Below are 12,990 nucleotides of genomic sequence, written 5' to 3' on the forward strand. Positions count from 1 at the left end.
CACAGAATTAGCAGGGGATGTTTGTTTTACAGGCAGCAGGGATAGGTCTGGCATCAGGGGGGTATCTTCCATTAGGTCTGGCGGGAGGGGGGGTGAGGACAGATTTGTTCTTGGTGTGTTCAGAAAAGTGTGCAGACGTTGTGGCTGGGGCAGTAGTGTTAAAGAATGTCAGGCACTGAGGCAGGAAAGTATGCTGATATCTTGATTCATGTAGCCCAGACCTGTTATGGAGTCTAACTGGCTAGCCAGCAGCTAGGCTGACTCCTTGTGTTAGACAAATAGGAGAACAGGCGATCTGTGCTTGCTGATTTGGCTGGGAGAGAATGAACTGTATTTTGCTGCAGTGTTTTCTCAAAGTCCTTTCAGACTCAGATCTTGTTGTGATGATTTCTCCCTGAGATCAGTAAAGCATGCCATGAATTTTTGTGCAGTTGCCAAAATCCAGCAACCTTTTCCACATATACAGTACGTCTCCACAAGGCACAGTGTCTCTGTTGGAACAGCTTTTAATCTACCCATCCAGTATGCGCCGGTCTTAATTAGCAGATCATTCCATTACAAATCAGGACACCAGCAGTTTTTTTTTTCCCATTTAACAAGAATGTTCTTTTTAAACGACAGTTTCAAATAGTCTAGTGTTTTCTGTGGTCTGTACTCTTTTGGGGGCAAAATCTGAAATTCAGATCACGACTTAACTGGACCAGTGGTTCAGAAGTTACTATGGCTGACAATTTTTTTTGCGTGGGGAATTTTGAAAGAGCTAGTCTACGTGTCTCGCAGCTCGCCTGTCGTGCTGGCAAGGGACCGCCGCCGGGCCGCTGCAGGGCCTCCGGGCAGACGCTGGCGACACTTCCGCTCCAGGGCCGGCACCAGACCGAGCGTTCCCTTCCCCCGGGCCCCGCTGGGGTCACACTCGGAGGGGGGGGGGGGGGGGGGGGACAGCGGCGACCCAGGTTCTGACTCCGGGTTCCCCGTCTGGGGCGTCCACTGGCCAGGCCACGGCCCAGGCTTGGCGGCGGGAGGCGGCGTCTTGTGGGCCGCTGCTCGCGGTGACAGATGAAAATGGGGAAACTTTTTCAAATTAAATTACTTGGACTTGAGCCTTTGACCGGGGCTCTTAAAGAATCTGGAAAGGAGCGGCCGCTGCACTGAGCACATGCACACAGGGTGAATTTGGCTGAAAAACCTTAAAAGTCCCTCATAAAGCCCTAATGACGTTTACACGGAATAGCTGGGCTTGCAGTTGGCTGTACGGGCATGAAGAAGGAGAGGCACGCAGGCATTGCCCTTTTCCTTGCGTATTGTTTGCAGACCTTGTGCTCAAAGAGCTCTTTGTACAGGCAGCTGAAATAGTTTGACATGCAGCAACAGAGTTCCGCTGGTAGATTTGCCTCATCCAAAGGCACTGCCCTTAGACTGCCCTTCCTGTTATGAATGAGAGGTAGGCTGATTCATAGCGATGCTAGATAAGGGAGGTATGTGCTGAATGGTGTGTCTTTCCATGTTTGGCTGCTGAAGTGCACCCTGGCCTTGGTGTCTTCCTGGGAGACTGAGAGAACTGAAGTAACGGCCTCTGACCACGTTCCTCTTTAATGCGGAGCTCGAGCCAGAAGCGTGACCCCCTTTAGTCCACTTGGAAAAGCGCACGAGTCCACATGGTCTTTGCCTGAGAAATGTTGCCTGAGCAACCAGGCCAGGAATGTGCAGGGGGTTAAAGTTGATTGGAGAGTACTAAATGCAGAGCACACAGCACACTTTTTAAAAGTAGCTTGCGCTGCAAAGACACCTCCTCGTATAACTTGCATTCTCTGTTGTCATGACATTGAAAAAGAGCATTTTTAGAATTGTGTACATATTCACATGGGTTTCTTTCGGATCTTTGCTTTGTTTTTGTGCCGTTTCTTGGAATGCTCTTTCGTTTGCTTTCAGTATTTCATGAATACTGGTAGTTGCAGTGCGGGTTTATAGTCAGTAATTATTTTTTTTTTGCAGAAGGCAGACCTCTTCATCATAAAAACAAAAAAAAAACCCAGTGAGAATCCCTGAGGGTAGGAGGTAACTGCTCCCGAATAATCATGTAATATTAAATTGAAGCTTTGACATCTACAACAAGTGTAGCTCACAGACATGTACTGGAGCTGTTAAAATAACATCCAGAGGGGTGACAATGGGAGATGTCTGGGCTTGTCCCAAAAGGTTACTTGGACTGGAATTAATGGGCTACCTTCTGCAAAAGTCCCGTCAGGCATGTTCTAATTGCATCACTCCTATCAGTCACTGAACTGTCCATCCTCAGCATCACATAAATTATAACCTAAACGTCAGGTGATAAAACGGAAAACCCCAGCTTCCTGAGTATTACTGTTTTGGGCTGTTCATCCTAATTTGATGAGGCAGGCACATTTTCATTGTGCATTTGCGATGCACAAAGTCCACTGGTATTTAGAGCACATTAAAAGCTTTGTGCTATGCAGGCATCCAGTTAAGAGTTTTTAACTTTGTGCAATTTCCGCATATAATCGGGGGTTAGAACAGATTAAAAACTGCAATGAACAATATGTAAAAAGTGCATGTGGTGATTCCTAAAGGCTTTTAATTAACCCGTGCACAACTCATTCAGCCTACATGTTTCTGATAACTTAAACAACATTTCTGTCAGAAATGTACAGCTACAGTCAAATTATATTTGCTTTAAAAATATTGCTTCTGGATTATTCCAATATGGAAAAGACAAGAACTGAAAACTAGCACAAGAGTTTTTTGTGCACTGGGAAATTCTTACGAACTAAAGAAGCAATAAATAGGACTCTATATGAAAAGTTTCAAAAAAAATCTCAATTTGCAAAAGGAATATATAGCAGTATAGAAGAAAACCTAAAATGTGCAAAAATATAGTAAAAACAAGTTTAACATTATACATTGAAACAAACATGCAGCTCTTAAGTAAGGTGTAGTTCAACTGTGAACATGTTTCAAGATCAGGTAAGAAGTTTGAAGATTATACCTAATCAAATTTGAATTTCTTACCTTACAGCATTGCTCTAATCATCTGCTAAAGAGCATCTCAAGGCTCGTACAGTAGGTTTGCATCTTTTCTCACCTGCAAGGCAGTGAGCTTGTGAGTCTTGCTTTATTTATTTTGCCCTATTGCATTCAAACAATACTTGTTTATGAGATTTATTATGAACGTGACCCCCATTAAAAAAAAATGCTCCTTGTTTTTTCATGGGGAGATAATTACTGCTTGCATCTCCCTGTCTAGAAGCATTCCTGTCTGTTTAAAAATAGTTCCGTCGGTTGTTTGTTATGTTAATGCTGCAGCCTCATTGTTGTGCAGGGGCTTCTCGTGAGCCTTCAAGCCCACAGACCAGCCTGAAAGGACGCGCGTCCCCTCGGAGAGCGCGGTGTCAAGCTGTTCCACCATGCGGAGAAAGCGCCACGTTGCGCCTCAGGACATGCTTTAGAGAACACGAGTGTAAAAAACAAAAAAAAGTTTGCAGACGAGCTCAGGCTCTTCAGCCCAGCTCAGGCTCTTCAGCCCATCTAGCCTGTTTGGTTCCGAGTCGCTAATTGATTCAGGGATCTCATCCAGTTGTTTGGGGAAAAAATCAGTGACTCCGACTTCCAAAGCCTGGCAGGCTGGCCTGCTCTCGACGGCTTGTTCTCGGGCTTTAAGCACACTCCCCCTTAGTTCCCAGTTCTGTCCTGGTTCGGGTTTCAGTTTTGGTTCTGAAGAAGTCCATTGGGTTTGCTCTGTCGGTGCCTTTGGGTGTTTTGAATACTTGAACCGGGTCCCGGAGCCGTCTTCTGTGACCATTCCTCCGAGTCTGGGAATGTACCTGGACTGTTTCCAGCGCAGCCACATCTTGTTAGTATCAAGGTGTCTGGAAAGGAGCGCTGCCTTAATGGTGTATCGTGCAATTTTAACATCCCTTGATTTGAGTTCCGTGAATTAAAATATTTATATCCTAACAATGTGTAAAACATGCAAATAAAGCGTGTTGGCATACACACTGCTTTCCTTTTTATGACTACATTCTTCAAGCTCAGTGCCCAATTGGTATTTAGAGTTGTTTTCCCATCTGAAATTTTTTTCTAAAACCTTTTGAAGTTCTTTTGCAGCTTCTGCAGTGCCTGCTATAGTGTTGCTCGTCTCCTCCAATTTTGGCTTTTCTTCCCAGGGAAAATTAAAGTAAATAGATAAAACCAGCAAACATTCAAGTAAATAGATAAAATAATTCTAAGATAGAAATTCTAATTAAAAAAAATATTATTTTAAGGAGCAAATACACTTCTCATATTCTGTGAGAAAATAAGTGTAGGAATATATATATATCAGCTTTTGTTAATGCCGCGTAAAATCAAACTGAACTCGCCGACCTGGTCAATAAACAGAAACGACAGAGGTTGACTGTGTCACAGAGTAAATGTGTGTTGTGGGCACATCAACTAGTCCAAGATAAAAATAATTAGGGAATAATGCATGTGGACTTGACAAGCAGTGTGTGCTGTGAAACATTGATTTAGGCTTATAGGGTAAATGCTATAACTATGCAGGCACCTGGAGACAGGTCTGTATTAATCCCCTTAAATAATACATGTTTTGGGTCTTTTCTTGGCACTCTCCTGCCTGGGCTGAGCATGGTGGCTGAGTCTCTGTATGCACATTCCAATACCCCGCTCGGCTCTGTGAAGCAGATGTGATTTCTCATAGTTTTCCCAGTGTGGCATCTTGAACTAGCGGCCCGGCGCTGTTTCGAGGTGCGCTGTGCAGAGGGATAGGCTTCAGCCGGGTCCTGTGCCTGCTAATAACACACGAGCCCTGTTGGTGGGAGAGAGGTTGTTTTTAGAATACACAATGGTGCATGAAAAAGAGATATTTCCGTAAACATTACAATGACTTCAATTAATTTGTTAGATGACGGAAAAGAGGTTTTGCTTTATCTCATTTAACGATGTGCAACAGTGCCTTGATACAAACCGTAAATTATTTTATCTTTAAAAGACTGTCTAATAACATACTGCTGACCAAGAAGTGGTTTTCAAATTTAATAGTCCAGGCTCAGAAATGAATCTTGAAAGGTGTTTGCATAGCCATGGAAAGTAAAATTTAAGTTCCTGCTTTTAACTGATTTCCTCACCTAATTTTAAAACCCACAGATCTGCAAGGAATAACTGTCAAACATTGTGGCTCAAACACAGACACTCAATGCTTCAAAAATATTGTGGTTATAGGAAGACCTATTTTTCATGGCAAAAATTGTAATAAAATTATGAAATTCTGTGTCTGCATTTAAAATAAGAACTAAAATTACATTTCCTTAGACATTGTTATCCCTGCATATTTGAGAAGTAACACTGTTTCTTTTTGGTAGAAAATGCAATTATTCAATAAACACTGCCTCAGAAAAGCACTGTGTGCAGGAGCAGGTCCTGGGACATTTCAGGCTGGTTTTCTAGGAAAAACGTATGAACTCAAACCTCCAAAAACTGCAAATTTGAAAGTTAAAAAACCTAAAATAAAGAACATAAAGTAGAAGCGTGCAGTGGCTTGCAGTGAATTAACTCCCAACTTCTGAACTGTAGTTTGTGGTCTTGCTCCCATGTAGAATGCAACATGGCCTGACTACATTTTGGGGTTGCATAGCGGCTAGTATCCCTGGTGTCCATGACTTGTCTTGTCCAGAGATGACATGTCGAAAGACATTGAGCAGTGAAATGGCTGCGCCCCTGATTACTGCGATGCATGAAAGTGCACCTTATTTGACATTTCTCACATAATATGGGATTAGTGTTCGTCGCTGTGAATGGTTAGGGATGCAATATAAGTGATTAGAAGGGAGCATGACATGTTTAGAACAGAAATAAAAAATGAATTGTGCATCATTTTCTAGATGGATAGATTTTGCTTAAACACCAGAGACAAGTGTGGAATCAGTATGATAACTAGTAGAATCCAGAAGGAAAATTGTCAGTAAAGATTGCAGTTTGCAGCCTGTTTTCTATAACAGTTGCATAGAATAAGATTTACTGTAATAAGTTCTGGCCATTCCATCCACTGCTGTAGTCGTGTGGCTGTGAGCTGTGGATTTTGTCAAGACTGTTGTGTTGGAGGAATTACTTATTTCCCTGATGACCATTGTAAATGGAATATTCGTTCACAGTTTTCAAAATGGTTTACACCATGGGCTGTAAGAAGCCAAGTAGATTTTATTAAATAGTGAGATGTGATCATCTAGAAACTTCATGACTGTGTTTCCGTAATGAAGTAAGCATAAGTATTCATCCTACGTCTTTATTGTTGTGAGTGATATATGGTATTTCAGCTAACATCTCTACGCAGTATTTAGAAGCATCGACTGGATGAAACTCTGCTCATGTAAGGCCGTTGATCCGTTATGTGTTTTGTGGTTTTATGAGGCTGAGTATCATTATCCGAACTACAAACCTTTGGGGTTTCTGGGTCCTGAGTATTCATCACAGAAATCACCATAGTGCTTTAAGAATGAACTAAATCAATTTATATAGCTCTTGAGTTAATTTCTTCAGTGGTACAATCCATTACACACCACTAAATCCTAAGACATTTTGAAACATTACACCTTCAGAAATAGGAGTCCAGGGACCAGAGTACTTCTGTCTGCGTGTTGCTTTGTGACTTCAGGGATGAGGATGTCGGGCTGGTGTTTTGATGGGGTGATGTAACCACATTATCGTGCACACATTTGTCACACACCTGTACCACCAGTGTGGCGTGATGGTCAGGGTTCAGGACCTGCAGCCAGAAGGCTGTGGGCTGAGATTCCAGGTGAGACCCTGCTATTGAGCCTTTGCGCAAAGTACTTCACCTGAGCTGTCCCGGTAAAATAGCCAGCTGTCTAAACAGGTGCAAATGTATGTAGAAGAAAAGTTGTGAACGGCTTCAGGCTCATTAGATCACGGCATATTGGGTAACATGATTTTCACAATACGTGTGCCTCCATCTTTGAAGTGTTGTTAAGCTGTGTGATGTATAGGTTATGGAACTGAATCTTGAGGAGTGGGGATGTGGGGATGTTTGCTTTGAGCTTTTCTGTTGAACACAAATTGCCAACTTTCAGGTCCTATCAAATATTACTTACTAAGACTGGGAAGTGCATTTTTATGTTTTGATGCTCAAGACTGAAAAGTCTGGGAAACTGTATAACTGTAAAACTTGGGGGATTTGGGAGTAGCTGTGGAGTTTCATTCCAGCGAGCTTTCTGTAGCACAGGAATTTAAAGCATGTCACTGGGACTGGAAAAGTTGATGAGAAAGTTTATGTAAGCAGGAGGAAAGAGGCCTAGAAAGGCTGAGGAATGTGGAGGCCATTGAAACAAATCAACAGCACTAGCTCAGTTCGAAGTCCGACTCTTTCAAGTGTGATGGCTGGGATTGCACATGTTGCCAGGGGTAGAGATTGCTGATGATGGGAGTGTAGATATTATGAATCATATTTATTTGCTTGGCAGGTATCAAGGATGTCTGAGTTCTGTAAATGCTTTTGTGTTAAATGCTGTGAAGAGTTGAATGTGTGTATGTATGTTATGTACAGTCTGAAGCAGGAATTATTACAGAACAATAACCATAAAGATTCCTAAGCCATTTTAGGAATTAAAATTATCCTGAGTTAATGCGTTTTTCTGAAAGTAGGTATTGCCCCACATTTGAAGCAGACTTGCATATAGTATGGGGAATGTGTGCAGAGGATAAGACTGGATTTTACAAACTGCAATCCTCTTTTGACAACGAGTAATCTTTCTGGCTTTCTAATTTGTTTCGATTGTCGGCTTTGAAATGAATTCAATATGCAATATCTTAAATGGAAGCGGTGTCACTAGGGGGTGAACGCTTTCTTTGAACTCCAGGAAGTGACTAATGAACATGGGTCCAATATTATGGATGTCATAAATATGTTGCTGCTATCACTTGCATATCGTTTCATTGACCGGGCCTTTGGTTAATTGCTGTGTAGAATCTTACACTGTGCTGAGAGATCAAGCATTAATGATTGAGTGAAACAGAGGCAGGACTTGCAAGTCCCCAAACCTCTTGCAGAGAAGCTTATCCTTGATAAATGTTTAACTGTCTCTGTTGCCAGGAGTGGTAATGGGGGCAGACATGTTTGATGACGGAAACAAATCAAACAATAAATTACTTTGAAGCTATCACCTCCAGGATGTTTAGTTTGTAATATGGGAAGGGATGGGCTTTTAACCCTTGAGACCATAAACTAATAAATATTCCAATGTTTAAGTCAGCACACTGAAGAATATTGTGTTCCCACTAAGGAGGATGTAGGGTTTATCTTACAAGATGAAGACCTGGTGGTAATTTTCTGCTCTTTGTAATTGAATCTAAAATGAAATGGGATACATTTGTGGACTTTGACAGATTGCTCTGAAGATTTGTTTTAATTACCCTAGGCATGTCTAAACTATCCTGGCTGTAATTGTTCACTTGTTAATTTTTTGCTACCCTGGACTGCAGTGTTGTTCTTACTCACTGATGTTTTCCACCCTGTATGTTTCAGAGCAACAGCATTCTTCGCACCAATAAGGCTCTCGTTTCTTGCACTGAGGACACTGAGGGAACAACCCGTCCTCATTTTAGTATAAGAATCCCATGTCAGAAACACTTCACTGACCGCACTGATTTCTTAAGAACGCTTTCCCTCCTCTTCCTAGTGAACAACTGTGCCCTGCACCTGTTGGCTTCCTGCAGGGGCGTCTGAGATTCTCACCATTGATGGGTTTGCTTGATCATGCAGTCTTTGAAAATCAGCACCAATATTCAAAGTGGTGGAAGCAAAGTTTTCAGAAAATACCACCTGACAGTGCTGCACGTTTTAACAAACCACGCTTTTCTGTAAACCTACTCTGGCAGAGCACTATAGACGGTGGACTTAGTCTTCACTCTTTCACCCATTGTTAAAAACGATTATAAGAGGAGTTTTCAATTTGTTTCAAAAAGAATATCAGTTCAATTGGTAAAATAAGTAGGTTTCAGTGTTCATTGTACTATCTCTGACCATTTTAATTAAATTTGATAAATTAATTTGCATTGCATAGGAATTATTTTTTTGAAAAGTGGAATTTGTTAAATGTACTTAAAACCTCTAGTATTACTGTAAGTGTCACCCATGGTTTATATAAGATCAATTGTAAACCGTTTGTACTAAATGGCAGAATTCTAATTTTCATTACTTAAGTGTGGTGTACAAATGCGCAAACGTAACCGAGTCTTTACAGAAGACTGTGTTAATTTTTATAATCTGGGCCATTTCATATTGTATATTTTTCCCCTTCATCATATTCCATATAGACCTAATTAAAATACAGTTTGCATGTAACTGTCACTACGATGATAAATATTAACATACTAAAGATGTAATGACAAAATTGGAAAACCTAGATGAAAACCCACAGGGAGGAGGGGTGACTTGGACATCATTTCTTAGAAGTGAAAGTTAAATATTTATATTCAGCCCAGCAATATGAGTCACAGAGGTAAAAAATGACTAATGCTGATACAGCAACTGGAAATTCTTCAATACATGGGCAGGTCTTATCTTTACTGTATGATACAGGATGTGGCATTGTGGTGCACTGTCTTGATCTTTGACCTGTTTAGTGTTGTACTGCAGGGGACCACTCCTTTTTTGAGTGAATCACTTGGGAACTCCCTTTTACCATAGTGAAGTGGTAAGATTCACATCCATACTTCCGAGGAGAATGTTGTACATGAGTGAATGTGTTTGAGTTAAGAGCTGCATTGGGGCTACACAGCCCCCAGTAGATGTTAATTCCACACCGAAGAGTAGAAAGCTTTTGGCCCTTTGAGTGTTCAAGCTGGCAAATCTAGGACACAAACAACATTCTTGTTTTTCTCAATAGTTTCATAAAGCAAAAAAAACAGTAAAAGGTACAGTTATGTCCTGAGCTTGAAATAATAAACTTTGAAATCTACCTTGTACCTCGCCAAGGGTTGAGGAAGTAACAGACCGAGCTGGAGACTTGGAGACCGGAGAATAGGCATGTGTTTGTCCAGGCTTGGAGAGAGGAATGGGACAGAATCCCACCAGACCTCATGTGCAGCTTGACGTCAAGAATGCATCGCACGTGGGCGCTTGTGTTGTTTCCTTAGTATTGTTGTATTGCTGTGGCCATGCAAGCTGCAAGCCTGTGACTTGCACAGGAGACCCTGCATTGATCAGCCCTCTTATTGACAGATGTTAATCGGCACATTTAGCCCTGCCAAGTCCATTCAATAAAATGTCATGGCACCACCTGCAAAAAGTAATTTTCTGGTAACTTAAGGAATTTGTTGCAGTGGAAAGTGATACTTTTCTCTTGATACTTAGCAGAAGTTTAAATCGATGTGTTAGTGTAGTACCTCTCAAAAGGTTGAATATTCCATGTACAGATTGCAAGGGATACAGACTGTTCACTTCAGTCAATCCTCAGATTCACTAGAAGGAGAGATGCCTGTGTCCTCTTTTAGAAGGCAGGATTGTACGTTATTTCAGAGTGTAAGGAAATGATAGGGATGTTGCCTAGTATACTAGACAATTGGTGGTGGCTGGTGTCATCTTTTTCTAGGACAATTGTGCATCTAAGGAGCTTGTATAATTACCTGCTAAATCGGCTCAGGGTGCTTGAAAGTTTATATGTATAGTTTTCCTTAATACATTTGCTTCTAACTGGCAAGGTTTAGGAAACACCATGTACGAATTGCAGACAATATTGGTGTCTATTCTTGCTGATCACTGGACTGCAAATATCCCTGTTTTAATACCCAGCTTGCTCCTCTTTAACACAGTCTGCATATTGATGTCCGAGTTGTTCTCCTTGTCCTAGTGAAGCTGTTCAGCTCAGAGCTGTTTGTGTGTTGCCTGTGAGATGGTGTTAAGTTATATAGCTGAACTGCAGTGTACATTTTGGGAAACTGTGCTTGCAGATGTTTGTGTGTTACCTGAAATTTACGTTTTGTGAGCTTGAGTAAACTAAACACATTTCTTGCAGTACACACCCTTCTCAATTCCGTAGTCTCCTTGTAGCAGAAAAAGAAGGACATTAGGCTGCCAGCATTTTAAATATCAAACTGTGAAGTGTGATAAGAACGAGGAGACCATTATCTGTTCACAGATCAAAGGATATTAGTGATTCTGGGGATTGCAGAACAAGAATGAACACTATAGCTCTTGACCCCAGTTTGCCTCTCTGTCTCTCTCTGTACTTATTGTATGTTCATCTGTATGCATTATCATTGTATACTATACATGACAAAAAGCCTCTTTCTTAAGTTTAATAGTTTAATTTTGCCCCTTTTCTCTGCTTTATAGGTAGTTCATATCTATCCCAGAACGAAAAAAGCAGTTTGAAGATGTGATGAATAATTCTTTGCTATGTTCTGTGACAATGCCCTTTCAATGTCATTGTGTATTGAATTTGTTTCACATCGCACTGTATTGAAACTGAAATGTGACATTTTCTTCTCTTTTTTTTTTTATCCCTGCAGGGATAATTGGAACGGAAGAACTTTTGGACCATGAAACTACTTCGCGCTATTGGTTGACGGTCTACGCTACCGATCAAGGGGTTGTGCCCCTCTCCTCCTTCATTGAGGTCTACATCGAGGTGCAGGATGTTAATGATAATGCGCCCCAGACGGAGAAGCCGGTATATTACCCTTCAGTCATGGAGAACTCCTTGAAGGATGTTTCCATCATCCAGATAGAAGCCTTTGACCCCGACTCCAACTCCAGTGACAAGCTGACCTATAAGATTACCAGCGGAAATCCTCAGGGCTTTTTCACCATCAACCCTAAAACCGGTAAGAGCTTTCTTTTCGGTTGTTGGTGCCGTGCGGGTCCTGTGCAGCTGGACATTTTAACGCTGTAGTCCAGATGCTGGCATTCTGGATTTCACAGTGGGAAGACCATGATTCCCATGGCAAGGTGCTGTATATACTTGCTTCAGCCACCTCAGTAGGGAATATATGCTCCTGCCATGTCTTAAATACAGGGCGAGAGAAGAGAAGAGTCCTAGAAGGCATGAATTCTGAATTGTCGTCTCACAAATTTTAACATGGGATAAGTCATAACGTATCGTTCCCAGTATGTAGATTTCTGCATCTTTGTGCATAAAAAAAACCTCATTAACTTTAAACAGTTAAATAATCCTGAAAAATATAGCTTAATTAATTAAATAATCATTTAAATTTTGAAATCTCTTGCACGTTAACCCTGCAGTGTGCAACTATAATGCTGAGAATGTGGGGAGAGAAAATCACAAAACAGATGGGCTCTCAAATGCTCTTTCAGAATTCTATAAAAATAAACCTTTGATTTAAAAATACACCTGAAGGGGAAGCATGTTGTAAACGGGCAGAAGGAAAGGTGTTCATTTAGTTAGGAGATCTGCCCGAGAAAACGAGTATCCATTCCATTTGCGTCTGTACGTGCTTGTCGCTCTGGGAGGTCCTAGGGGAATAATGAAACAGGTGTAGTCTACCAGTTCTTTTTCAAAGGTAACTCAAAGTAGTACAATCTGGCCGTATGGTGGGAACATACTATGGACGTACATCCATGTAATTAGAAGCATACATACCTTACATCATTTTTACCACAAGTATGATAAAAAATCACAGTGTAAGAGTTCTGTGAACATGACCCTTTTTTCAAATACCTAGTTATCTTTAAAAGTCAGGAAAGTTAATTCTGTGAATGATATTTAAAAAAAAAATGAAATCCTAGAGTAGACTTTTCAAGGCAGTTACCGGCTGGTGCAAAGTGCAGATTGTGGTTCCCAAACATTTCCTATTTTGATATAGAAAAAGTATCCTCCATTATGACAATGCAATCTCTTAGAAATTTCAGTACGCATTATTGTTTTACAGACACTAAAAATTACAGTCTAGAATATTAGTCTGTTTAATGTTCCTTGATTAACTATTAGGACTAGTACTTTA

The 12,990-nt window shown here is 41.1% G+C and overlaps 1 protein-coding gene across 2 annotated transcripts in view; it reads left to right on the forward strand.

Annotated features, from left to right (window-relative positions):
- fat1a (FAT atypical cadherin 1a) overlaps positions 1–12,990 on the forward strand; it is a 74,053-nt gene that overhangs the window by 14,191 nt on the left and 46,872 nt on the right. For both annotated transcript variants that reach the window (XM_088915854.1, XM_088915863.1), the window contains exon 3: positions 11,539–11,853. In XM_088915854.1, coding sequence (XP_088771980.1) covers positions 11,539–11,853 — 315 coding nt within the window. The remainder of the gene's footprint in view (positions 1–11,538; positions 11,854–12,990) is intronic.

Source organism: Atractosteus spatula, chromosome 1 (assembly GCF_055471065.1).
Source record: "Atractosteus spatula isolate fAtrSpa1 chromosome 1, fAtrSpa1.hap1, whole genome shotgun sequence".
Lineage (NCBI taxonomy): Eukaryota > Metazoa > Chordata > Actinopteri > Semionotiformes > Lepisosteidae > Atractosteus > Atractosteus spatula.